At 39.3% G+C, this 27,788-nt stretch overlaps 1 protein-coding gene across 3 annotated transcripts; it reads left to right on the top strand.

Moving 5' to 3' along the window:
* Positions 1 to 46: 46 nt before the first annotated feature.
* Positions 47 to 27,788, top strand: phf24 (PHD finger protein 24). 3 transcript variants are annotated; one of them, XM_085279123.1, is made up of 9 exons: positions 47 to 614; positions 9,563 to 9,984; positions 12,761 to 12,946; positions 17,840 to 17,918; positions 18,479 to 18,681; positions 19,649 to 19,815; positions 23,141 to 23,173; positions 24,397 to 24,474; positions 26,434 to 27,788. In XM_085279123.1, exons 2-9 carry the CDS (start codon positions 9,565 to 9,567, stop codon positions 26,528 to 26,530), a joined length of 1,263 nt encoding a protein of 420 aa, XP_085135249.1. In that variant the 5' UTR covers positions 47 to 614; positions 9,563 to 9,564; the 3' UTR covers positions 26,531 to 27,788. The 3 variants fall into 3 exon arrangements, with proteins under 3 accessions (XP_085135249.1, XP_085135251.1, XP_085135250.1); XM_085279124.1 differs by lacking the exon at positions 47 to 614 and adding an exon at positions 5,827 to 5,864; XM_085279125.1 differs by lacking the exon at positions 23,141 to 23,173.

Here is a 27,788-nt window from a genome sequence, read left to right as displayed (position 1 = left end):
GCTGAGGAAGCCTCTTTCCCAACGTCATTTTTTGGAGGGGGGAACTGCAGTGTCCTGACGGTTCTGGCCAATCAACACTATCCAGGTTCAAGACTGGGTATCCTACAAGTTATTAATCTGAATGATCAGGACTAAGTCGTCGGGGCACCCGGGAAGGGGAGGGGGGCTTCGAGATGGTCATAAATTTCTGATTTAACTCCACTGGCCGTCTGTGAGTCTGCACCGACGTCTCATCCTGCCTAAACTGAACTGCCAGCAGGCTGTGTGTCTCCTCAGATGCCGAGGGAGTAGCTCAGGAAGGAGGGTGGGTGAAAAAAAGAAAAGACAAAAAAAAGGAAACAAGATTTCAGCACCGGAGCTGTCCGCGGCTGTCTTGGGGAAGACTCTATTCCTGCTAAAAGGGGGAAGAAGCTGTAAATTTTCTCTGTGTGACTGTGAGGGCAAGGGATAATAAACTGCTGTGCCATTCGTCTCCCTGCGGGGGTACCGACGAACGAGTAAAGGCTCACATACTTCATTCGGGCCAAGTCTTGCCATGCCCGACGGCCACGCTTGAGTCAGGAAGGATAAAGTCGCCAGAAAGTCGCGGTGAACAGCAGCCTTTACCCTTTACGGTGAGTCAACGTATATAAGAGCCGTTGCTTTTCTGTACCACTTTGTAAAATGTTGCATGGGGGGAAAAAATGCCAGTCTTGATTCAGATTTAGCCGTGACTGAACTCGCTTAAGGTGGATTTGCGGGGAACCCTGAACACAGATGCGTGCATGGGAAGCATATTTAGGTCAGCATTCATATGGGTGTGGATGCGCGCCGCGGTTGGCATCAAACTAGAGAGTTCTCATTGCAAAGCCTGGTAGCTCCGTCTGCTCATTTCATAACAGTGCACCAAAATCAGCAGGAAACGAGGGTGAAAGCAGGGAAGTTCTTGGACTACAGCTGGTGCACGTAAAATATGTTTTTTTTTATGATGGGAGATCTGCAACTAATGGCACAATTAAGTCATCTGGAACTCATGCCCCTCTCTGTAGCAGACACTCTTTAACTGTAGTTTGCCGTCTTCAATTGTTTTTCCCAGCACTGCCCCACTCAGGGGAGCATTGCTGTCCATCAGTCCGAAAACAAACAAGCCAGTTTCGGTGTTAACCCAGGAGGCAGTGCTGCACCTCGTTCTGTGGCAGATCTCTGCAGCCTGACCTGCTTCACTGCCGCCTGTTCTGTGCTTATTCAGAGCCTTTGAGAGCATCGCTGGCTCAGGCTCTCTGGCTGGCAGAGCCTGAATGCCAACATGATGTCTCCCGTGTAAGGATGCATTGAGATTTAAATTCCACCTCCATTCAGACACCTCTCTGTTTCCTTTTTTTTTTTTTTTTTTTTTTGGCCGTTCACAAACTGAATTTCAAACCCCTATATGCATTTGCAGAGCCATAAGATGGAGAATGTTTTAGATGGAAGAGAGAACAGACAATGAAAAGCCAGAGGGAGAACTGTTTGGGGTTTTTTTTTTGGGGGGGGGGGGGTAAACACAGAGGGGCAGATTTCTGGTTGAAGAACTGGATCAGGATAGGCCAAGAAAAAGCAACAGAAACAACTTTAAGCTCTTTGACTTGATTTAGGTTCCTTTCTATGTCCTGGTGCACGTACATCTGCGTATTTTAGATGAGTGTTAATGATTTCACTCACTAGCTCTTACAGGGATCTGGGTGAACTCGTTAGTGTAATTAGTTCCAGATCTTTGCTTCCCTGGTCTGTGGGTGAGGTCTTCAGCTAAAAGCGGATTCATTCCCACGAAAAGGCATGCTTTGTGGTGCCTCCATTGAAAAACTCTAAGCCCCCCCCTCAACTGAAACAAGGAATGAAAAGGAGGGCTGGTTGGGATTCTAATCAGCACATACCAGTGACATCCAACAGCTTTGGGAAGAGAATCCTAGCACAAGAGAAATGGCACATACAGTGTAGCATCCTTGTAATGCTTTTATGATGGAGAATGCACACACACGTAATAAGGAGACATACAAATGTGGCTTGAAATTGTGTCTATTTGTATGATTTTGAGCTTTTAGAAGATGGTTAAATGCATAATGGAGAAAGAACATCAACATTTTTCTTTCTCTTCAGTTTTGCTATTTTCTTTAAAAGAACTGGATACACTAAATGTTCTAAGTTTGCACCATGCCTCAAATGAAACAGTCAAGAAAAAACAACAACTCTTTGGTTGCTCACAAGCTAACAAGATATGTTCACATTGGAGCCGTAATCTCTCTCTGCTTCCAAAGGATCCATCCAAAACAGCTGAAAGCTTTGATATAAATTATCGGATGTGATATTGTCTTAAAAAAAATGCTTTTATATATTAAACTGGGCAAATATAATTTGGTGAGTGCACCCATTATTATGAGTGGATTATATCCTAGCAAGTACCGCCCACCCCCCGTCTATAAAAATCATCCTGTATTTGTAGCCTTCTTAAGCGATTAGATGTCCTGCCAATGCGAATCAGTGCCCGTAAAAGATTACTCTTTAAAGATGAAGTTGCTTCAACTAAATTGCTGAACATCCCATACTGCCACATAGTACACCGATCTAACCTGAGCTTTCAGCATCTTCTTGGGATTCTTAGAAAATAAAATTAATCAAACCTCCTTGGAAGATATGAATATAACGGTCCAGCTTACTTCACCAGTATTAACTTAATGAATAATGAATAAAAAAAGACCAGTTGTGCTTTATCACAACTATTTTTCATCTTTATCTGTAGACTGTTTTTCCTCAGTCTAATAAATGGCTGCTCAGTGAGCTCAATAACCTACACATGGTGTCACTTGTATAGCAGAAGACTTAATTCCATTACAGACTTTAATGTTGGCCTGTGCCTACAACAGAAAATTGATTCTGCTTTAAATAAACATTTCACAAATTCTATAAACACAGTACCATCACGGATAAATGGTGTGGTGTTACTGCTGTCAGTGGATACTCTAGAAGAAGTTAGGATGTTTTGCCTGATGTGGCGTGGGAGTGTTAAATAAATGAATGAAGTGTGGACACTTACAAAAAAAAAAAAACCACTCAGAGGAGTAGAATAAAATCACAAGGATTTCAAGAGCACTTTGGCGCCACCTCCCACTGAAATTATCAATTTTTAATTAAATCAAGATGCTCCTGAGAGAATCATCATTTCAGGACTAGTCATAGTCATTTGCCAACATGAATCGGGAGCTGAAATGCACAGTTGATTTTTCTAGGACTCAAATATACATAAAATAAACAAAACAGGGAAATAAAATTAACATATAGGTAAACTCCCCTAAACCTGGCTTTTGTATGGACAAAGGCAGGATATATCACATAAGACCTAAAAAAGACCAAACTGCTGATGTACTTCACTATCTTCAGAATATTCTCACACAGTACAAGATTTCCTCAGACATATATGTCAAGTTCTGCTCTAAGGAATGGCCCTGTTTTACGTCCCTTTGGTCCAGATCTTTTTTTATTCAGGGGCATTTAAATCATTCAGAAAGGTCCAGGAAGGAGAGCAGAGTAGCCGAGGCAGTGGCTCCTGCAGGAGTCTAGTGATCGTCAAGCCTGAGGGAGTTTTATCCTGCTCGCTTCTGCTTGTATTGGCCATCAGATGTAATATAGAGGGTGAATGTGGGTGACTGCTGAGCCTTAGTGGAATCACTTTTTAATACAGTTGGCACCTGAAGGGGGGTTAAAAAAAGTCAATAGGTAAAGTAATATAAGCAGTTGAGTGAGTAAAAAGGTTGTAAACAAGTTGGTGGAGCTCATCAACATTTTCTAAGCAGTTTTCTGTTTTCGGGTAACGACAAATGACAGCAAAGCAAATGTGTAGTCAAGTCAATTTGTGGTTAATTTACCTTCATTTTGTCTATTTTCAGCAGTGTCACTACAAAATTATAACTTTCCTTGTAGCCTGAAAAAAACCCCAGTCTGACTCGCATGGATCCTTTCAAAGATGATTTGATGTAGATATTTATAGGCAAGGTGTCAAAGATGAACCCCCCCCCCCCCCCCCCCCCCCCCCCCCCACACACACACACACCAAAAAAAAGAGATCATCTCTCTCGTGAGTATGACGCAGATGCAGGTGTTGAGCTTCACAAATGTAACCGACAGCCGGGCAGGAAGAGGGCTGATTGGTTTGACAGGCTTGTGGTCCAACGCTTTGTTTTTTTTTTAGACTTGCAAGGTGAGCGAGTGACAGGTTAGTCAGCTCTATCTAATGCACTATGGTATCAAAGCCAAGCGCTGACCCATTTCTGTCAGAATCAACTTGCACATGGAGAAAAAAAAAGTATTTTTAAAATTCATAAGCTAACCTGAAAATGACAAGGTCTTCTGTCTGCACATGCGTTTGCTCATCAGGAGTGGCGTCAGCTCCAGCATTGTTTGGAGAATACAAATGCTGAAAACAAAGAACCTGACCTCTTCTTTCCTTCGGCAATATATAATTTGCATACAAGTGTAGAAAGCTATCATTACTTTCCTAAACCCTGGACTGGGTTGTGGAGTTTATTGATGAAGCTGGTAATGTTGTGATCCCTGTGTTTCTTTCTCTTTTGTTTCAAAGTACAGGTAGACCGTCACTTTGGCCGTTGTAGCATATTGAAATTATGCACGCTTTTCATAGATGGCATTGATTCGATAGAGTGCACAAAAACCTTGGGTCTCATATAAGCATTTAGCTTATTGTTATTATTACATCCCCCCCCCCCTTCCCCCCCGCGCCACTTCTGTTTATGAAGCTTATTCACTTTGCTGGCCATTACACAACAATTTGTTTTCTGTTGATTATGCCATTAAAAGTGGCATGGCCTGTTATCTGCACTGCACAGTAGTTGAGGATCCAGCTGAGGATCCAGCTGTGCTAGCAGCATTTAACCAATGTATCAGTCATGGTATGGTTATTTTAAGCCTTGTCCTCAAGCATGCAAAAGCTATTAAACTTTTTTTTTCTTCCAGCAGCATAAGCATGGTCTTTGCAGGCATCTCTAGCATCTAAAAGCTGTCACTGCCTTATGCTGATGCCAGAACCGCTCTGAGCCTGAGTGGAAAGGTCACTTCAGTGGATAATTAAGTCCTCATAATAGTCACGGTGCCTTCCTCTGTTATGATCACCACTTCTCCTCTAATTATATGTGTTCTTTATGAGCAAGTGTCTTCTTCAAAGGCTTTGATGCAGCCAGGCTGTTCATATATCTAAGCTATTGTATTATAGCGTTCTTGTTTGAATATTTCTCTGATATTTCTTTTTTCAATTTTGAGGTAAACTGTAACAATTTAAGGACTGTGAGGGTTATGGTTAGGGTTAACAAAAAACAAAAAAAAAAACCCACAACTATGATAGAAATATTAAAAGGGTTTTCTAAGGTGGAAAAGTAGGTGTATTCAAAAAAGCAAAACTGAAACAGACGTTATGAATAAATCATGACATGCATTATAAATCAAACAGGGCATATTTTCTTCCCACTATCTTAATTATTTTCTGACTTTTGAAGTTTGACTGATACTGCACTGTTCAAGTGCATCATGCTGTTGCATCCGCTCAGTCATGCCAAATGGAGAATGAATATTCAACATCTGCACAGTGCTAGCACACGGACTAAATATAACGGACTAATATATGCTCATATGTATTTTGTTCAAATAACAGATATAAATGTAAGATCGAACTGGTGTTTGATGTGATTGTTAAAATAGTAAGTTTTAAATCCTTTACCACACCCACCATACATCCTGTACCAATCAATCAGTTGGACACACCCAGGAGTCTATATAACTCCACCCTTTGGGCCTGCTAGGCCTTTTACTGCATGTCTACCAGAATGCGAACATAGGACCTCGTAAGTTAAGTAGACTCTGCTTAAACCTTTAATTGCCTGATTGCCATGCAATGTAAATGGATAGTTCATCAGTTGAATGTTTATTTATTATATTATACTAAGTCCTTGTATTGTTGCCTTCCATAATGGAAAGACAAACTCCAAAATGGTGGATGCATTAGTCATGTGGTATTGTAATTTGGTTTGATCTTTATTTGTAATTGTCATTATTTTTATGTATAGAAAAAACTCCCAAATCATCCATCCATCCACCTAATCATCCCTTCATTGAGTCTTCCAATTCATCATCAATTGTTTAAATGTGCCACCACATCAGATGTTCTGTCAGCAACAACCACCACCTTTATTCTTGTTTCTTCAGTGATATTTTTCAGTATGTTGACAACTGTATTTATTATAAGTTATTTCACTTTGATGTAATTGTTTCCCTAATCCTTGACAGCAAGCATGGAGTCTAGCACAAGTGCCATATTGGAGAGATAAGCAGTTAAGAAAAATGTCAACTACAACCATTTAAAAAAGAAACTGAACGCAGAACCTTTTTAGTCTAACCCCATCTGTAGTAAAAGACAACCCACTGAGCTTATTGTTATCCCTGCAGTTATGGTGCTGGCTATTCAGTATTCTGTATGCCAGCAGAGTATTTTAATGATTGTGTATTCTCAGCATGCTTCGGTCATTTATTGGGCTTGAGGAGGGCACTGTACCTAGAAAGACGGCTCTTCTAAATGAAGTGCTTGTCCTTGAGGAAGACAATGTGTCCCAAAATCTCCCACTGAACTTGGGAGTCAGTAGACATAAAACTCACATGTCTAATAAAATGAGGTTTTCCAAGCAGCAGAGAACAGTCTCCTGATTGCCTGCAATTTTTTTTACTTTTAGTACTCCTGAGCACCAACTCCATTTATTTTAGATTTTCATAAGCATGCTGAGATTCAAAATTATACATGATTTTTGGCATTATCCCAGTGGGAAATATTTCAGGTTATGCATGATTTTTGGCATTTTCCCAGTAAGCTTATATAGCATATGCTAAATAAACACTACTGTTCTGATGGGCTGCAGTTAATTAATCTCTGCAGGGATGCTATGCCTCAGATGAATTGACCTTTCACCACTACTTGGTGCATGCCATCCAAAACAAAATGGTGTGCTTCTGTTTGTTTGTTTTTCTTTGTGCATTTGAAAACTTGATTTAAATGTATTCTAAATTGGTTTTCTATTTTGCTAAATGCATGGAACCATAAAGAGTGAAGCTATGCTGAAATGGGCACAAGCAAAATGAGTGTAGTTTCTGGAGTCTATGAAGCATGGGTCCCATAGCAGTCTGACGACATAAGGCCTGACAGGCTATTAGTTGTAAGCTAGGAAGGGAGAGAGGGGAATGACTCCTATTTCACTTTCGATAAATGTGATTAAATTTCACACAAGCACTTAGTGTATGTGGAGCATGGTTGGATGGGATTGTATTTCAGAGCAAAAAACACATGTCCCAGAAGTACCTTGTAATCAACTTGAATCCACAATGCCGCCCCCCACCCCCCTCCCACAATAATGCAATTCAAGGTTGCTTCTCTTAAGTGTAAATGAGATCTCGGTCTGATTTTGCTGAACACTCTACCACATCTTACGGTTCATGATTTCACTAAATGTGTTTAGGGATTGAAAGTATTCAGTATTAAGTTTCCTGGAAATGGTGGAGTTGTAACTTGGTTCAGACTTGATCAAACTTCAGGATGTTGAGGTCAGTCCGAATGGAAATTGAGCTTTGAAGCCTTATTGCTACTACTGAAAAAGCTGAGAACAAAAGCTACTGCAGAGAACTAGAAGGGATGCTCACTTAAAAATGCAACAAAAAAGAAAGTAAAACTGGAGAAGAAATGACAAAGTCTGAAGACAGGCTGAAGAACAGGTTGGTAACAGGTGGTGGATTAACCAAGATTGTGAGAGAGGCACCAAAGCAAAGAAAAATCAACAGACTCCAAATTAATGAACACGAATAACAGAACAGACAAAAACAAACTATACATGGGCAAAGACAGAAATGCAAACCCTCACAAACACGAGTCAAGTGAAGTCTGTTAAAAAAAAAGCTGTCTTTCTCATTCTACTGCAGGAAAAAAAACACTGCTCTCTTGCAGTTTTCAGAAAAGTCAAAGCTGTTGCACTTTATTTAGGGTTGATCATAGCCTCTGTGTCATGAACTGGGAGACCTTTTTTGTATATTGGGTTTCAGGAAAAAAACTATAGTCTGAATGGGCAAAATCTCATTTAAAACCTGCCAAAGGGGTGAAGTAATTCCCCCCCCCCCCCCCCCCCCCCCGCTTTAGGAGCAATAAAGTTGATCTTATCTTATTTTGAGTAATTTTATTTGGTGAAGAGGAGTGCTGTGCGATATCTACAGCTGGCTGAAGGCAGCAAGTTTTGGTTATTTCCTTATATATAAGAAAATTACAAATGAGTGAAGCAATTTATTGATTTATGTGCAAACAAACATGGAAATGAAGTATATGAGGTAAAATTATATGCAATTCTAATAAGCTTGAAAGTCAAAATATGGTTGGAGCAGCTTTATTCTTCAACACAGCCTGAACTCGCAACCTTAATGTTCAGGAATAGTTTTTCAAGCTTCTTAAAAGGCATTCAAAGCATTGAATGTTGGTTGGCCCAACATGTTTACAGATGCTTGTAGATATGTTTTTTTTTTTTCTTTCGACCTCTTCTATACATGTTGATGATGATTTGACAAACTTTTAGATTCCTCAATCCATAATACCCATTACCACTGATTATCCACTTGTGTAATTCGGTATACCTCTGCCTTTTAACAGCCACCTTTCCTATGATACCAACCTGCCTGTGCCCAAATGATACTCTGTTTTGTCTCCACTCGTCTGATTTTCTCAAATTTAGGATCAACGCCATATCATGCTGAGGTGCCAAGTTTTTAGCTAATAGCTCTCAGAATTTACCTTTTAGCAAAAACATTATTTTTATATCTGTACATTACAGTTCCTTAATATCAAAGATATGTTCATTTCAAAAGTGTCAACTTGTATCATTTTTGACTCTTTTTTTTTTTTTTTAATGAACATAGCTTGGATATGAGGAACTGTAATGTATAGATCTCTTCAGTGATATGAACTAGGTGGCTTGTGAGTAAAAGCAGTGTAGATACATTTCGTTATGCATTGTCAAACATGTACCATCATTTCAAGGTGCAGAAGGACCGATTTGGATCCTTAAACTTTATGAAATATGAGGTTAAGGCTTTTATTTTTTATTTTCCAGTGAATTGTGGGATCTGCTTTCTTCAGCTTTCTGTTTATCTGAATCATGTAAATAACACTGCACAAGGACTGAACTTTTTCTTACCGAATGATATAGAAATGTGGGAGCCGGAGCAGATGGTCAGGGTTTATTAGTAATAAGGAGAGGAGTTCAGGGAAATTGCTGCTGATTGAATTAGATTGGCACTAACAGGAAAAACTAAAGACATTCAGTAACGGCAAGATCTGATGTGCAGAGATATTTCCATGGGTTGATTTTTAACAAAATATGAAGTGAAATTTGGTGCCATCTGTGGGCTTGTAGCTGGTGCTATCAATCACTTGTCACTTACAAGTCAGTTTTGGGGGGGGAATAATTATTTTGTAACAGTTCCTCATTTTATTCCTTCTACTTTCATCTTTCTACAGCAATGGGAGTGCTCATGTCAAAGAAGCAGCAGGTGGAGAAGGTGCAGAAATGCACCGCTGTGGTCTCTGCCTTCCAGGCGGGCCTTAAAGATCGTGCTGTCACAGTGAAACAGGCAGAAGGGCAAGTGGAGGAAGGTGAAGGGCATGCCAAGACCAATCCTGATGAGAAAAATACAGAGGACGCAGTGCAAGAGGAGAATGACAATAGCGCAAGTCCATCAACTTCCCAGCAGGCCTCAGCGCCAACGAGAGACGAGTGTAACGTCAACCAGGAGGCTTGGTCGAGGTTACGGGATGGGAAGGGAGTAGAGCCGGAAGATCTTGACAAGACTCATCAGCTCACACCGCCTGCTTTTGTGCGACCCAAAAGGGAACCTGATGATGACCAGCCTATAGAAGTGGACCTGTATAAGAAAGAGGAGGTATTAAATAACAAAAGTCAGTAGTAGTAGTAGCAGCTAGTCTTTGTCATATATTAAAAAGTAAATAAATAAATGCATAAAAAATCAAATAAGATGGTTCACAGTTGTGGGATTAAACGGATGACTACAAGATGTTAAATAATCTCTATGGCAACAGCAGGTTATTATATCTGGTGACCTGTTTTCTTCCCTCACATTAGGCATCATGATTGAACAGCACAGGCAATCCATAAAGAGATTCCTTAGCTTTATCTAAACATCCTTGTTGAAGGTGAGAAAGTATGAGTTTGAAGTTGTTTGCTGTTGGGCCTTTAATAGCTACTCAGGCTGTGATGTATTGTGTGTGAGGGCTCTTCACAGTGAGCATCCTGTAGGCGGGCTGCTTTGGCTGGCTCTGAGAGGTGGCCATATTCAGGGTGACGCTGACTAACAGAGCATGTAGTTCACAAGAGCAATGGTCCCATCAGGTTTTCTGTTTAGAATAAATAAACATGGCTTCAACTTACTGTACTTACAATCCCGCACTAAACATTTATCTTGCAATAGTAATAGATGTGTCTATTGGAATGTTAGAAGACTGATACATGAGGGTCATAAATACTCGGACACTGACTCATTATGTAACACTCTTTTTAACTTTATTTTAAGAGTAGAACATCTATTTAGTAAGGAAAACTTTGCATATACATATACTGAAATCTAAAGGGACAATTCAGTGTCAAGCAGCCGCATGGCCAGGTGAGGCCAGTTCTTGTTGTTCCATGGAAAATTAAGCAGATGAAAATTTAGGAATTTATTCCAAGTGTTGAACTTGCATTTGGTTTTTATTTTTTTTCAGTATACCAGTAAAAATAAAAACCTTACCTAATTCAGCTGGCACGCTCTTAAATAGGAGTGCACTGACAAGCTCTGCAATATCAAAAGGCTTAGAGAACCATAGATGTTGACTCGAGTGGGGAAAATCTCAAATTCTTTCTCAGGTTAAGAGAGACTTCACAACATTTAGCAGTTTCAAGCACTTAGTCAGTCTACTCTTTCATGAATGTAGGTACAGGGCTTACAAGATTAGACAAATAAAACGAAGGTTAATTTGTACAAGAATGACGGGTAGAGAAGTATGGAAAAGAAAAGGAAAAGCTCCAAACATGGCTTAGGCAAAGCCATGGCAGAGAGCAGGGGTGCCCAACTCCAGGGTCTGTGTCCTACAGGTTTTAGATGTGTCCTTGATCCAACACAGCTGATTTAAGTTTTTAAGGTCTTTTTAGGTCTATAAATACTTGAAGAATTACATTTTGTAATGTTGCCATTTTATACTACTACAGTGGATTTTAAAATCGGACAGTCAAATTTTTATGGTGGCCCTGAGAGGCCAAACGGACTGCAACTTAAAAAAACACCAGAAATAAGAAAAATGCTGCAAAAGCACACAAAACACAACGAAAATAGGAAAAACGACAATGGAAAAAAGAAAACAGAAAAAGGAAAAAACAGATTTCCAAAAGCAAAAGTGAAGTGTTTCTGGGGAGACAATAACCCGACGGACCAGTTGCAGGAACCCAAAACACGGTAGGTGTGTTTTATCATGATTCATACTGATGACGGATTTTAGGCTAATAGTTAGGCTAACACACTTCTTATCTTTCCTCACAAAACCGATAAATCCTCCACTTCTTTTAAGTGTCTCCCAGCGCAATTCTTATATTTTGGGTCCTGCAACTGGTCCGTCGGGTTATTGTCTCCCAAGAAACACTTCACTTGTGCTTTTGGAAATCTTTTTTTTTTTTTTTTTTTTCCTATTTCTGTTGTTTTGTGTGCTTTTGCAGCCTTTTTCTTATTGCTGGTGTTTTCTTACGTGACAGTCCGTTTGGCCTCTCAGGGCCACCATAAAAATTTGATTCTCTGATTTTAAAATCCACTGTAGTAGTATAAAATGGCAACATTACAAAATGTAATTCTTCAAGTATTTATAGACCTAAAAAGACCTTAAAAACTCATGTTAGACAAAGTCAGTTGTGTGCCAATTTTTGCCAGGCTACTGCTTCTACTAGATGAGGGTCTTTTTAATTGGTGCCAACTGCAAATGTGTTTATCTCCCAGACAAGTGGTAAGTTTTCTTTTTGGTTGAAGTACCATATTGTGCATGTTTGCAGTGTTACTTCATTCTTAGAAGTTATTATTTTATAGAGAGGCTTGCTGAACAGTCATCAGGTCAGATAAGGTTCACCATATAAGAGGGAAACTCTTACTGAGGAATATGACAAGAGGGATTTGTCTATGGCCCTGGCAGCATTTTTATAGATGTGTAAAAGTACCAAGAAAACTTGCAATGTCTTTGTGTTTAAAGCAGCCAAGCATTCAGCAGTCATTTTCCCTGGCTTGACAGCAGAGTGCAGCCTGGCTGACTTTACAAGGAGGTTGGCTAAAAACCGACACTGAACACATTAGACAGCATCATAGGTAGTGATGTCCTTATTTGAGCCTGAGATGGACAGTTAAGTGCTGTACGTGACACAAACTACATTATATAATACCACTTCCACCACACTCCTACCACTGATGGACTGATGCTTAATTTCTTCTCGGTAACCTGTTACATAGAGGTTTGGTTAATGGGAGATGAAGAAAGGACGTCAGGAAGTTTAGAAACTACATGTTAACACAATTGCAGTTATCAGTTTTTTTTTTTCTAAATGAGGGGGGACACTACATTTCTGTGAAGCATGCAGAACTAGAAAAAAAAAAAAGCTCTGTCACTGATGCAATCTTTCTCCTGCAGCCACGAAGCGATGAGATGTGTGACGTGTGCGAGGTGTGGACTGCTGACGACCTGTACCCTTGCAGGATCTGCACTCGGGTATTTCACGATGGCTGCCTGAGAGAGCTGGGCTACCTGCGTGCTGAAGCTTTGCAGGAGATGAGAGATACAGCCCACACGGTTACTGGCTGGAGCTGCTACTATTGTGTAAGTCGGGGCTCGTTGCTAAAAACAGTCAGTGCTTACAAATGCAGCTATTTTTGTCATGTTTGCAACATAATCACAAACTTAACTAGTTTAGTATTAAATATATATATTTATATATATATATGTAATAAACACTAAAGGCCAACCAGTTCTTATTTGCCAGTCATTCAGAAAAATCTGAACTGCTATCCATTCATCTACTTAGCTGCTTGTCTAGTTTGGGATTGAGGAGGACCTGAAGCCTATCGCAGTTGTCATGGGATGAGAAGGTAGAGCCTGAACAAGCTGCCTATTGGAGAGTCATTCATGCTCACATTCACACTTGAAACCAATTTAGAATCACCAAGTAACCCAACATCTCTGATGCCCTTGCACAGTCCAAGCTCCAAAACGGAGATTGGACATATATTGGTAAAGTAGAACATTAATTTGTTAAATTTGATAATGGCATAATTTAGTAACATAATGAGCAAGTTATAGAAATATTTGCAAACTCAATCATTGAAATGTCACACTACTGGTGTGAGAACACATCGACTGGTTTTCACTGTAGCTGCTTGAGGTATCATTCTGACAGCAAATATGACTTGTCACGTCTGGAAAAGCTCAGGTGGAACTAATACAGTTAATGATGCCTCTGTTTCCTTTTAGTGTCACAGACTGTGACTTAGTGTATTAATTAAGTACAGCTGAGTAAATTTGCCAGTTGTCATTAAAGCTGTTGACAACAACTGTTGCTGCCTTCAGCTTTCAATTCCTGCTTGTTAATTCATGTCAGATATAGAAGTTATGGTTGAAATGGTGGCTTTTGCCATGTTAAAATCAGTCTTGTGGTAGGTTGTGGTTTTCTACATGTGGTTAGATTGCATATGGAATAGTCCACAATACGCCTTTTGTGTAAAGGCATGTGGAGAGCATAGGCTAAAATCGGCAATATCATTTAGATCATTACACAGAAGATGATGGAGATGGATTTGATCCCACTTTGTGGCGGGCAATAGTTAGAAGCACTTATCATATTCACAAATTGCAAGTCTCCATAATTTTATGTCTAGATTATTACAGTTAGATTTCATATAGACTGAGGCAATGTTTTGGCAGATTTTTCTGTAATTCAAACAATAAAACAAACGGCAGTTTCTCATCAGAAATTCAGTGCCAGTGCCAAAACCCACGACTCCCCGATGACCCCGTGAGAGGCATAATGCAATCTGTTTTAATTCAAGCGTAAACAACTAAAGAGCGCTTTTGCCAGGGGACCTTTCATAGCAGAGTAAGGGCGCCATAGCCCCGAGAAGCAAAATCACATGCCAAAGTTGTGCAAGAGGGATGTTTTCACACAATCTGCGAGAGGACGCTGAAAGGTTCGTTCTTTGGCTAGCTTCTTCAGTGTGTGAGGAATGAGGGCGGAAGGAGACAATTCAGTGAGGGGGCGGGAGCAATGTTTTATTTAAATTGTAAATTCTAGTCCTCCTAGCCAAAGAAACCAGTTATTTTGTTAGTGTATCAGTCAGATGTTTCAAATCCCCCTCCCCACACAGACCCTTCTATCATATCTGACATTTAATTTCACACAGGCACTACAGGCTGCTGCTGGCAGATGGACTGAGTTCCCTTGAAAGTGGATTTACAGTCTTCAAAGTAGGCGATTGCAATAGTGGCTTAGTTTCAGTCGCGCAGAAGGATTGGTCTGTGGATATAACTGACCCGTCTTTATAGCACTTTGATGCTTGCAACTAGGCCTGTATGGTCCATAACTTCCACATGGGGTCACCTACAGGAGTTGTGTTCATTTATGCATGTGGAACAAAAGCAGTAACTTTATTCATAATTTATTATGAATTCACCCTTTTGCAAGTTACATGTAATAGGGAAAGGCTCTATAGAGCAATTCTGATTCTAGAGCAATGTCTTTTGACTCCTGTTCTTGATGAGATGCCAGTATAAGGGATCATTTATCCAAGACATGGCAAACTGCAGTTTGTTTATTGTATTTGCCGTATTGTATTTTCCCACCTCTTCTCTCCTGGCACCTCTTGATTTCTTCAAGTAGCTAGGTATGTGGTAATGATTCTCGTACTCTTACTACCTCATAAAGTGACTGCATTACAAGTAAACCTTTCAGATCACACGGTGATCGGAGTCATTAGTAACAGGAATACTGTTTATGAACAGTATTCCTGTTCATATTTATAACTTCTTGGGTAAAGGGCTTGCTGATTATTTAAAGTTGTCTGAATAACACATCACCAGCGCATCATTGTATTTTTTGAACAGGACAGTCTCAGATAGCTATTTATGCAATCTGCCAGCATAAGATTAGAAAGTGTTATTTTTATACCTTGTTCCCTGCAGGCCTTTTGTCTCCTAGAGAGCTTTTTTTTTTTTTTTTTTCTCAGATGCTGCCAGTAGATGTTGCATGAACCCTTAAATCTATTTTAAATTTCCTCTGCACATTATATTGGATGACAAATAAGACATCTGTAGCTGATGGGCAGTTTTATTGCTCAGCGGACAGCTGGTGTTACTAAAGGTAATGCTTGATGCACATAATGGCTTACAGATGCACAAAAATGTCTTGAAGACAAAGGACACAGTTTTAATGATTAAAGCACAATTTGTTTTGCCTCCCACGTTGATTTTTAATTGACTCCTTGAATGACAGACACATGCAAATAAATAGATATGAACATGTATGAAGTTAATTGCAAGCTTATTAAGGTGCAGCAACCCCAGAGCACATATATCAATAAGCTATATCAATACAATAAGTGAAGCATCTCTTTGGCTTTTTCTTATATGCAGAAGTTGGTGAATGAAATTAAATTTGGAGAAACTGACACCAACCTCAAAATTATGATTGTTTCTGATACCTAACATCAGGCAAAATCTTACAGCAGGAGCTTGCCTAGAACAGTACACACATTAATATCTTCCTTTCCCCACAAAGTTTAATAAAATTTGGATTAGCAGTTTTTGCTAAACTCCAAAAACAAACATGGCATTTAACTTCACACAGTCTTTGTGCTGGATTGAAGTGGAGGCATTTGGTGGAGACGATTTGCACAGAGTGCAATTTGCATTTCAGACCCAATATCTGATTTTCTGTGCTTTAGAGGAGACGGATGACTAATGAAACTGATTTTTATACAATATTGATTCAGAATTGGCTGTCATTTGTTGAAATATATCTGCACAGACAACTGAATAGCACATACCATAGGACACAAATCCACACTGGAAGAAAAGTACAAAGCATTGTGAAGGAACACAAAGGTTTTTTACAATGTGACACCAGCGGAGCTTTACTGCACTGTCTGGCTGTAGCTCACTCAGGTTAGACACTTTGTAGTAATAAGCCTGTTAAAATTGTATAGCCAGTGCCACAAGTTTAAGCAGGACGGAGTGTCCCAGACTGGAATGACCAACAAGACCAGATGTGCATAGTTTGAATGAATCGGTCCAATGAATGGAGGATCTTTTTTAAATTAGTGACTCATTTTGTCAGTGGGATTAACTGTTTAAGTGGAACCGCCCACTTTCAGCTCTTAGATATTTATAGAGCCACAATTTCTATAGTAAATATGAAATTACATTTATTACAGTCCATACTTCCCTTCATCCCTGTGCTTAACTGCTTATCCATTTCAAGCTCATGAGGGTGTTTGAGCCTGCTCAAGCACCCCAGTGAGTGGAAAGTATGATACATACATTTGATCTTGAAATACAGACAGTAAGGTGATAAGATGATAGTTACTTTGATCTTGATTATAAATTGAAAAGGAAGAGAAAAATTAAGATGTTGTGCCCATGTTGACCAACCACTAGTGTCCTTTGCCCTTTATTTTTATATTAGAATGCATTGTTCTTACACTAACCATCCAATCTGTTTATATTTGGGGAAATGCAGATACTGGCAGGAGTGTTAGTCAGACTGATACTGAAACACTCAACAGACTTGCTATACAGTAACTCATACTTTAATCACACTTGGCTGACATATGTGCTTTATTCATTTGGCCTTATTACATATACCATTTGCTTCAATTTGCCAAGCTTAAGGGTATTTTTTTCATCTGTTTTTCTAAGTGTGGGCGGTTGTGAATTTCATTTGGATTTCATAATGTGCCTTCTATGAAGCCCTGACAGATTGTAAGGGTGATGAAGGACCATGTAAACACACTAGAATTGGCTTATGTCAATAATCCCAAGGAGACTAAAGTTTGATCACATCACTTATGTGATAAATAATGTAGAAATTTAGATAGCAGCATCTTTTTTGCTGATATTCGAACAAATTGGGGAATAAAATGACTATCTCACATCTTTGGTTACATTTGTCTTTCCAGCTCTGGTTTTCTCTGGCCTGTGTGTATCTGGAAATCTCTTAATTTAAACAAAAAGTGCATAACTGTCTTTTCTCCTATTAAAGCCAAATTGCTTTTTGTTGACACATGGATTTAAGTGCTAACAACGTTATATGTAAATTTATGAAATAAGTCATTGTGAACCTAACATCTGGAAAACCTCCTTTTATTTCTTTTAATTATGATGCCATTATGGAGAGTGACATAAAAGGCACATTACATGAATTACCCAGGAAACACTGAAATGGGTTCATTAGTCAAAGCTACATGCATGTAGCTAATTGCAAGGACTAGTTTAAGCATACTATGTTCATCCATCAAGCAATGTGCCACTTGCGATAAAAGAAATGGTCTGAGCATCATGTTACAAAGCGTAATACTCTGGCCTCATCTCACCTCCTGTAAAGACTTTCCCAGGACCAGTTTAAGTATATTCTCTTATCAAGAGTGCCAGCATGCCAATTGACTGTAAAAGAGACTGCATTAAGAGTAATACTCTGCTCTTCCCACACATCTCTTCCTGCAGGACAATCTCAATCTACTTCTCACAGAAGAAGAGATGTACAGCCTCATGGAGACCTTCAAGCAGTGCAAGATCATCCCTGGTGAGCTACTGAATACAGGTTAAAGATATTTGGTTTTGGTAGATGGTAGTAACGCTGGCCATGCAAGAACTTTAATACTTAACCTTTTATTGATATACTGTACGGGACAGCACTGTTGGTTGGTGCAAAGTTTGCAGATCTGATTATATAAAAAAAAAAAAATTAACGAAACCTATTATATTCTCAAGATGATATGACACAAATCACCATAAGACCCAAATTGGTACTGCCATTGCAGTATTGCTTTGCCACTGGTTGTACATGTCCGGAATGCTTGGTGATTAAAAGCAAAGAGATCCCAGATGAAATCTTGAGCACCTGTCTGGTCTGTGGTCACCTCAGACGTTTACTGCCCACAACATTGTTTCCTTGAGAAAGTGCATTTGCCCTCCACCCAGTCTACTTTGAAATGTGTAGTAGGCTGTGACTTTGCTGGATGGCAGTCAGTGGGAGGATGCTTTTCATTTTGTTGAAAATCACTCACCATAAGATGATGTATCTTGAAGACTGCCAGGTGACTAATTAGGACCTGTGTGATGAATTGTTCCCTGCTGCTATAGAGTCGTGCCTGGTGTCAGACGAGCTGCTTCAGTACCGCCACTTTGTATCCAAGCAGCAGTTTGAAAAGGACCTGACTGATGAGCAGGAAGAGGAAGTCTTGGCCCAGTTTGCTGCGCTGGATCCTGAGAAGAAGGGACACATCGAGTGGTCGGACTTTCTCTATTTTGAGTCTCTGGCAGTGTTAAGGAAGTTTCGCACAGAGGTATAGTTGTGGATTAAGGAAACAAGATAATTGGGATAAATCAGCACCGCATTTTTAAACTCTACCTGAACTGTCTTCTTCCACTACCATGACTCTTGTTTGGGTTTACACTCAGCCATGGCCTGCATAGCCCTGATGAGTTTTGTTGTAGAACACTTTAATTATACCTCCAAAAACCTTCAAAATACTCTATTCCTTGTGATATAGAAAAAATGCATATATAAATGTAATTAAATTTTACAGACTAAGGGAGTGTTTAAACAATAATCGTTGTAGCTGTTGATGAAATGATCTCATTTTTCAGTCTGAATCTAAAAACTAACTGAAAGGCAAAAAATGCCCAAAAATCTGGCTTGCATCCAACAGCTGAACTATTCATTTTGTCCCTTGACAATAAGTTATCTTTTTTTGTTTGTTTTTGGCTTGACTAATTTCTATAAACAGGTATTTGCACGTGAAGTCTGTATGCAATGAACCTTCCTTTTTTTTTTTTTTTTTTTTTTTTTTTAAATCACAACCCTGTTTGTGCTGCAATACTGTGTGGAAAGTGGGTATTTTTCCTAAATGCAATCCTGAAGCTAACAGTTATTGTAACTATTTTGCAAGTTTTTAGCTTTTTGTTTTAATTTATTTTTCATGCATAAACAATGTCTGAGGATGGAGCCATGCATGATGAATAGAAATCTATTATCCCATCTGGATATCCCCCCCAGAGGCTAAGGCTGCAGACTAGCTGATGGTTCCCAGATTGTGGTTTGAGAGGTTAAATTTGAAGTTTGTCTGAGACTTTGGGGTAGTACGGGATGAAGCAATGTTGGCAGAATATGTCAGACAGTCAAAGTGTCACAGGAAATGACCAAGAATGGCTAAGATCAGCCCTAAAGTGTAAATTTTACTGAATTATAGCTGTTTAAATCACTAAAAGGTAAATGCTATTCTTACACTTCTTGGATTTTATTTTTTATAGAACTCACTGGTGCGTCTGTTAACTGCCAAGGAGAGAGACACTGCAAGGTCAGTGTTTCAGGGTCTGGATCTGGATAAAGATGGTGTAATCACACGAGCTGAATGCCGCCAAGCTCAGCAGTCTTGGTTCGAGAAGCTCAAGAAAGACTCGCAGTCCTGCAATGTGAGGTGAGTAGACCACATGCCACTTACAGGGATAATTGGAAGGAATTTAGGGAGTCATTTGTATGCAAACTGCAGATGGCATAAAAGGTCTGGGCACTTAGGGAATAGAAACAAGATAACATGAATGTGACACCCACCTCTAGTAATGCCATAAAGTCAGTCTTAAGAAAAAAAAAAGTCTGTCTTAAGAATGCTGCTGCAATAATCTTTTATCCAAACACACAATATGACAGCATTTTGAATTAAACTACACCCACTGATTAGTTCTCTTTAAATGCCATACTCTTTCCCATCTTATAATATATTTCATTATTTATGTTAATGCATGAGATTAACCTTGAGATGTCTAGCTTCAATTTAAATTGTCCTAATTAGTTTTATGATGTAGAATTTTAAATGCAAAGATCAATCTTACAAAATGGCTTTGAAAAATAATTGAATTATGGATATTTAGTTAAAGCAATGTGCTGGGAGAAGAGCACAATGCTGGCGCTATGCCTTGGATCATGTGAAAATGCAGGGTTAATGGTGGGAGGTTTTAATCAAGCAGGAAGTGAAAGTTTAAGTTATAAAAAGAGCTTGAAATAAAACTAGCCCACAACTGAATACAAAGTCGGTACAATGAAGTATGGAATACAAAGGACTTGCACAGGACACAAGCTTCCCAGCCTGTGACTTATACCACTGTCATTGCCACCCTTCCTACCTCTTCATGTAGACTGTTAGGTCTTGGCATACTGTATTGCCACAGCTGATCCACCAAGGCACAGATGCCAAAGCACAGCTTGTGCGTATCTCTGTGATCCCAGTTGCGTCAGACGGAATGGCAATATTTGACACCCTGGGATGAAAACGTGTTGGTGTAAGGAGTACCTTGTGACGTTGGGCTCACAAAGACTTTAGCTGTCAGCCAACTTAATTTTCTTTTTCCTCACTCTGACAGAACTGCTATAGCCAATAGCATTAAATGCTGTTCCTCAATATAAATGGTTATGTCATGGTTACAACTTTGAATAAATCATCAATATAATATAATCAGGAGCTTCGGAGAAAACTGATAAATCTTTGGGATGCTGAAATTAATATTGGATACCATTGATTAAGCCTCAGATGGCACTACATTAATAAACAGCCTTGATTCTGTCATGGAAATCACTGGGCTCAGGAATGATGTGACTGATTCAGTGTGCCACAAATGCAGGTTAAAGCTCTGTGATGCAACATTTAAACATGATCCAGAGCAGTCGCATCTTCTCTGGGATAAAACTCATTTAAAGTTAAAGTGTTTATTGGTTAGGTGAATTGAAATACGAAATTATTTTTGGAAAAAATGGACGCCACGTCCTCTCAACAAGAGATAAGGGGCCATCTGGCTTGCTGTCAGCACTCAGTTCAAAAGCCTGCATCTCTGATGCATCAGTGCCTCTTAAGATTGACATCTTGCACATCAGAAAAGGACCATCAATCCAGAAAGGTATATACGGTACACGTTTAAGAGCAACATGCTCCCATCTAGATAACAACTTTTGCAGAGAAGGCCTTGGCATATTTCAGTAAGACAAAGTGCACCTCTTAAGAGTGTGGCTAGTAGTCACTTTTAAGATGTCTGTGAGATCGAATTCAAAATGATCTTTTCCTAAAATCCAAAGGTTTCTCAGTTTAAACATTGTAATCTGTTTTTCTATTTTACAGAACATTCCAGCATTTTGGAACTGGGGTTGTATTTACCTGACTGGATATTTATTCATTTATTTATTTATTTTAAATACAAAACTCTGAAGGAGCTAATCCAAACTGCCAAGACATCTACACTATAGGAAAGCTTTTCTCGTTACACAGTAGTGTTCATCATGTACATTTGCATAAAGATAATTAGTTATAACAATGGAACTTCTCCATAATTGACTTGCTGTCAATATTTTTTTATTATATGCAAATCAGCAAAGATTATGATAACATCCGAAATGAAGGAGAAATGTCAGTTAATGCAGACATCCAGTACTCTTCCTACTGCAACATTTGCTGATTACATAATTTGCATCTCATCATTCTTTGTTTCCAAGATAATGAGGAGAATATTGATTATCAAATAAGTCACCAAAATGTACAAATATTATTCTTACAGTAAAAACTGACTCGGGTTTGAACAACTATCCCCGTTAAGCGTTTGGGTTAAGATGAGCACTTCTTTGGCCACTGTAGAAAATCTGCATGGAGTGAAACCCCCAAATTTGTGCAGTGTCAAAATATCCAACTGTGGTTTCTTCTGATAACCATTTCCACAATGAGTTAAGCAAACTAAATGTCATTGTTGCCACTGACAATGCATGACAGCACGTGTGGACTGTAACAGGACTGGGGTGTAATATTTCTTTGTCCTGGTGCAGAGAAGCTCTTCAGTTCAATTTCCCTTTAGCTCAGTGAAGACATAACAGAGGACTTCAAAGAAATTATTTTGGCGCTGCTTGCACCACTGCAACACTGAAAAAATGGCAAGAGTCCTTAGAATTAAAATATTTTTCTACATCTTTTTTTATTAAACATAGTACATTTCAATAATATCAAAAAAATATTTAAACTGAAAAATAACCCCATGTACATCAAAGGCGAGGTAATGTTTCCTTTATGTATACTGTTAAATAGAGTATTTTACTGTCAGTATGAGTCCTAAGTTTCTAACGCTGACATGGGCACATGGATAAACATGGATAAATTGCCTTTTGCAAGGCTTTATGTGAGACTGCATCAAAATTGAGTCACAATATTAGATATGTCTCACAACATAATGCAATCTAGTGTAACACTACAAAGTGCAAACTGACAAAGCTCTCTGACAAACAGTCATAACCTCAAGACAAGCAGTTTGTTGCTTGACTGAACTACACAGCTGATGTTTGTGTCCCCTTAATGCAGCGAGTAGCTTTATTTATGGTTAAAGTTGTGAGGAACCCCAACTAGTTTCCCCAGTAGATGGAATAATGAAAGGAAAATTGACAGTGTAACCACTGACTGACCCATCAGAGTAATAATGGAAAAAAAAAACCAAACTCTGGTGGGGTTACTTCTGTTTGTTTTACAGTGTATGTGCATCAGTCGAATACGTGTTCAGATGATTTTCGCATGTTAAAGATGTAACTGCCACATGCAAAAGTGCTTGACTGCAGGTCAGAAATGTACTGAAATGTCCTCAGATTTGTACTGTAATAAATGCACTTTCCATCACTGTCACTGTGTGCCTGCATGTGCTCGTTTACCACTTGATATCTTGTGCTGTCAAATCTAAGCTGTACCATTCCATCCCTCTCACCTATTCGGCATCCCCCCACAGACTCATGGGATTCTGCTCTCCTATGAATTGTGGGTGAGTGTGACTCAGCACTGCATGGCTTGTCTTTTTTCCCCTCACTTCAACATCCTTGAGCACTACTCAGTCAAGTATTCTCGGAGAATCCCTCAGTTTAGATTTAATGTGCAATTTAACCCTTGCTTCATAAGGAGCCTAAGGGAAGGAGAAACTCCAAAGTGTCTCTTTCTGGATGTAAATCTACCATAGACACGTGAATCTCTCAAGTTTAATGAGACTGAGATGATCAGGTCTCGTTATACAGAGACATGGGTAATATTCAATCTGGCCTTTAATTATAGGGATTAAAAGAAATCCTTTTCTTCTCCTTAGGAGTGCTTCTCCTTAAAATTCTTACTTTTCAGAGCACATGCATGGAAGTTGGGTGAGCACAGTGTCCTTTAGGGCAACCCTATGTAGTACAACCATATGCATTTGTGCTGATTAAAAAGCAAATATACTAAATGAAACAGAAAACTCTGCTCCCTTGGATTGCACAAATTCACATGCAATGGTGTAAAAGGTAAAATGAATTTTAGCTTCTGATGATTAAGCGTCAGAATTTATTAAGAGCTTCTAAAAAAATGACTAATACTTGTGGGAGACAGCCTCATGAAATAGGCAGTTGCAATGTTTTAAGAACCATATTTTATATGGCTTGTATAAAATCTTAGATCATTTTTATTTAGTTTTTTTTTAAATCGCATGCGAACATCCTGATTTTGGATGGAAAAGCTGATGCCGTCAAACAAATCTCACTGCCTGGAAAGGACCGCATTAAATGATTTGCTGACTGGAGGAAAAACATCTCTAAAAAAAAGCTAGTTAAGAAAACATATGGTTTGCATTTCTTCATCATATAAACACATTTCTTACATTTTGGAGACAAAATAAATGGGTAATCATTCATCATCAGCTTGTCAAATTAAGGGATACTGTGTAACCAAGCTCCATACATTCAGACTGCATTATACCTGGTACAGGTCACAAGTCTAACACAGATTGATAATTGGTTAATCATGGAATAAGATCTATATTAATTGTCAATGGAAATTCAGCTTAAAGCCTTAAGACTTAAAGTAGGACGTTCCAATTTCCCAGTAAGACCAACATAAGTGCCGCCACGTTCATCATAACATGATGATTTAACTTCTATTTCCTTTTTTTCCTCATAGGCAATGGCAGCTGTCTTATTGTTCATTGACTGCCACTTCATTTTTGACATTTTTTCTTTGGTACAGTATAAGTCATGTTGGCCCCATATGTGAGAGCAGTCCAGCCAGCTCTGGCAGTGAAAGGAGCAAGAATGACGACAGCAGGTTTGTTGCTTTTTTTTTTTTTTTTTTAAATATTTGTCAGTCTGTGGGTCAAAGTGATCAGTTATTGGAAAGTATATAAACGATTTTAGTAGATGCCAATTTCTGAAGTTCTTACAGGAAACCTTAAAAGCCTGCAGTAATTTTTACCCTAACTCATGCTTCTCACCAGTCTACACATGTCCATTGTGACCTTGGTGTGGTAAAAATCTTTCTTGGGCAGAAACGTAGGAGTAATTTTGAGTGAAACAAGTCAGCCCAGAAGGCTGCATCATGGACAGTGACGTGACCTGCCTACTTCCTGCTGCAAGCTCTGTTTCCAATGCAAATGACTTCAAATTCACTTTCTAAGCTGTCGCCAAGAGGTTAGGGTGAATCCTCTTTGCCATATCATGACTTTTGAGACTTTGAGATTTTTATTTGCAATAATTGCAGCCAATTAGCAAGCTGTTCAGGCAGGCAGTGTTTTAGGATGAATACAAACTAGTGGAAGTTTCTTAGGTAGAGGTCTAACTGGGTTTTATATTAAATACAGCAGTAACTTCATTTGTAAGTTTTTTTTGTTTTGTTTTTTTTTTCCAAAAACCATGATGTGTAAGAATCAGTGTTGGGTAACTTACTTTAAATTAGTAATTTAGTTACATTACTAGTTCTATCAAAAGTAACTCAGTTACTTCAAGTTACTCGTTACTTTCAAAGTAACTAGTAACTAACTAGTAACTAGCTTTTTACATCCAACACGAAAACTGCAGTCGTGGTGCTTTTGATTGTACTCAGAACTTGGAAATTCTGCCTTCTGAATAGGATGATGTAGGTAACACCAGACCGCAGATGAGCTGCATACAGGGCTGGACTGGGACAGAAAAATCGGCCCGGGCATTTTGACCGCCCCTCCCCCCTTCTTCCCAGTGCAAAGCACGAGGTTTGCATGCGGAGTGAAGCGGAAAAAAGTGCGAGAGACAGGGTGAGAGAAAGAGGGGGGGAAAAAACAACAAAAAAAACCCACGGCTCGCGATAAGGAGCCGACTCGCGTCGCGCCGTTTTGTTCACGACAGACACATCACTGCCAGATAGACTGCAGGTCATAACTTCTTACCTGAAGTTCAGTTCACCTGACGCTCGGACCGGCGGCCACCTCGGGTCTCTGCTCCTCCTGCCTCCCCTTTCCTTCATCCACCTGCTGGCCTCCACTACTTGCTAATGTTACTGAATCTGTGGAAGCTCCGTGATAGCCACCACACGAAGTAGGGAATAACGACCCTATCTAAATCCCAGAAACGAGTAACGCGTTCCTGATTTTGGCATAATAACTAGTTACCGTGCTCGTTACCACAATAATAACGTAGTTACTGTAACACGTTACTTAATAACGCGTTAGTCCCAACACTGGTAAGAATGCATTAAATTAAGATTCCCAGACTAACCTGTGATTATTATTTTTTTCCATCATTACATGTATCAAATTGCAATTATTTAAGGACACCTGAGCGTGTGACCATATGCCACAAGGCCCTGAACTGAGGCGGGGGCCTCAGTTCAGTTCCAACCCCGGACCCCTTGGTGTCCCCATGTACTCTTCCAACCTTCCCGTCTGAAAAATCTCCACTGTTCTATCAAATAAAGACAAAAATGTCCCAGGAAAAAATGTCTTAAAAGGACCATTATCAGCTGGGCATATCAGTATTGTGAAAATACTGCTATGCAGTTCATGGTCATACAAAGTAAAGTACATGCAGTAGGACTGATCAAGAACTATAGCTCTTATGGTCACTATAGTGAGGTGCCAGGATGACTCCTATTGTGGTGTGGTGTATTATTTCATGGCATTCATTTGCAGTTACAAAGATGTACAACTGCTGGCTCTTGTATAGAAATAAAAAAAATGCAACACTATCAGCAAACACAATTAATTTTGTTCAACAATCAAATTTTTTTTAACTAAACTTTCTTTCTTTTACACAGGCCAGTGACCTGGGCAGACTTCCTGAGGGAGAGTGGCATCTATATTTTGGCTGCACGGCCTAATAGTTCTGCCATGCACATCAGACTGCCTCTATAGTCCAGGATCCGCTACTGCATTCAGCAGAGGGAGTGAGAGATGGAGGATGTACCCCCTATAGTCTACAGTTGAGTGAGGGAGGATAGACATGCTTATACAGTGACATGAGGATGGAAAGTGAGAGAACTGGATGAAGCAATGAGGTAGCAGATCAAGCCAGTGACAGAATCTCTCCTCCTCTGCATCACCTCAACACCACAACACTGACAATGCACGCTGACTGACACACCACAGACGCAAGTGACAGCAGCTGTCACAGGTCCCCACTCCAAAACCTGACAGCTTCCAACAAATGTGAAAGCTAGAACAAGTAAGACAACCCACTCACAACCTATTCAGCTGGTGATATTTCTTAAACTTTAAATGATCACGCACAGTCAGATGAGCACCTAGGATGATCACATGAGCCAACCTAGACTCTACAGCTCCATAAGACCCCTGGGTGGGCACATTTGGGTGTTGGGCTTCTACTCTTTCACATGTTCTTTCCTTTGGGCCCCAAAATGTCCTAATTATAACACCATGCAACTGAAATGGGATTGTGTTATGCACCATTAAAACTGTTAATCACGCCACACAGAAGCACATGCAAATTAATTTCTGGTAGTGTTTGATTTGTGGGAGGAGATTAACCACGCAGCTACATTAACGGAATATATATATAAACAACATTGAAAGCTATCTGCATACATTATAAGAGAACTGCTATATATACCAGTATAAATTATCATGCATTTAAAAAGATGTATTTATTCCTGTATCCTCTGATGTATCCTGTTTTCTCCATTTCACCCATGAATCTGTGTTCACGAAAATGCTAACTGTGAAAGGGAAAGAAAGCTAACCCTGTAAGTGACATGTATATACTGCCATATAGTGCATTTTGGTATTATTCTCTGAGCTGCACTATAACAAGGTGTAAATGCCACTCCTCGTATTCTAATGTCATTATTTGCACTGTAAGAATGAGATGTAGTTGGAATATTGTGACATAATCACTGTACTGAAAGACTGAGATCTGCTGGAAAAGTTTGTCCTTTGCTAATATGCAGAAGCACTCTTTAAAAACTGCTATGGAAAACGAGATGAAATTATATAATGTAACAGATTACACGATAATTTTAAGGCACGCGATCCTGCCCCTGAATCACTAGAAACCTACTGTAATGAATAGGACATTATGTAGTGTTTATGCCATGTAATGGAGGTTTTATGCTGGGTTCTTTTGAAGTAAATAAAGTATGGTAATTAAATCAAA

This window comes from Mchenga conophoros, linkage group LG7 (assembly GCF_057382185.1).
Source record: "Mchenga conophoros isolate Kocher_MC1m ecotype Shallow Benthic linkage group LG7, M_conophoros_male_GT1.1, whole genome shotgun sequence".
Classification (NCBI taxonomy): Eukaryota; Metazoa; Chordata; class Actinopteri; order Cichliformes; family Cichlidae; genus Mchenga; species Mchenga conophoros.
This window is presented reverse-complemented; position numbering and strand designations above follow the sequence as displayed.

Coding starts and splice junctions, on each gene's coding strand:
- phf24 (XM_085279123.1), top strand. CDS start 9,565: ATGGGAGTGCTCATGTCAAAGAAGCAGCAGGTGGAGAAGGTGCAGAAA. Junction 18,682..19,648: donor TAAGGAAGTTTCGCACAGAG/GTATAGTTGTGG, acceptor TATTTTTTATAG/AACTCACTGGTGCGTCTGTT. Junction 24,475..26,433: donor AGCAAGAATGACGACAGCAG/GTTTGTTGCTTT, acceptor TCTTTTACACAG/GCCAGTGACCTGGGCAGACT.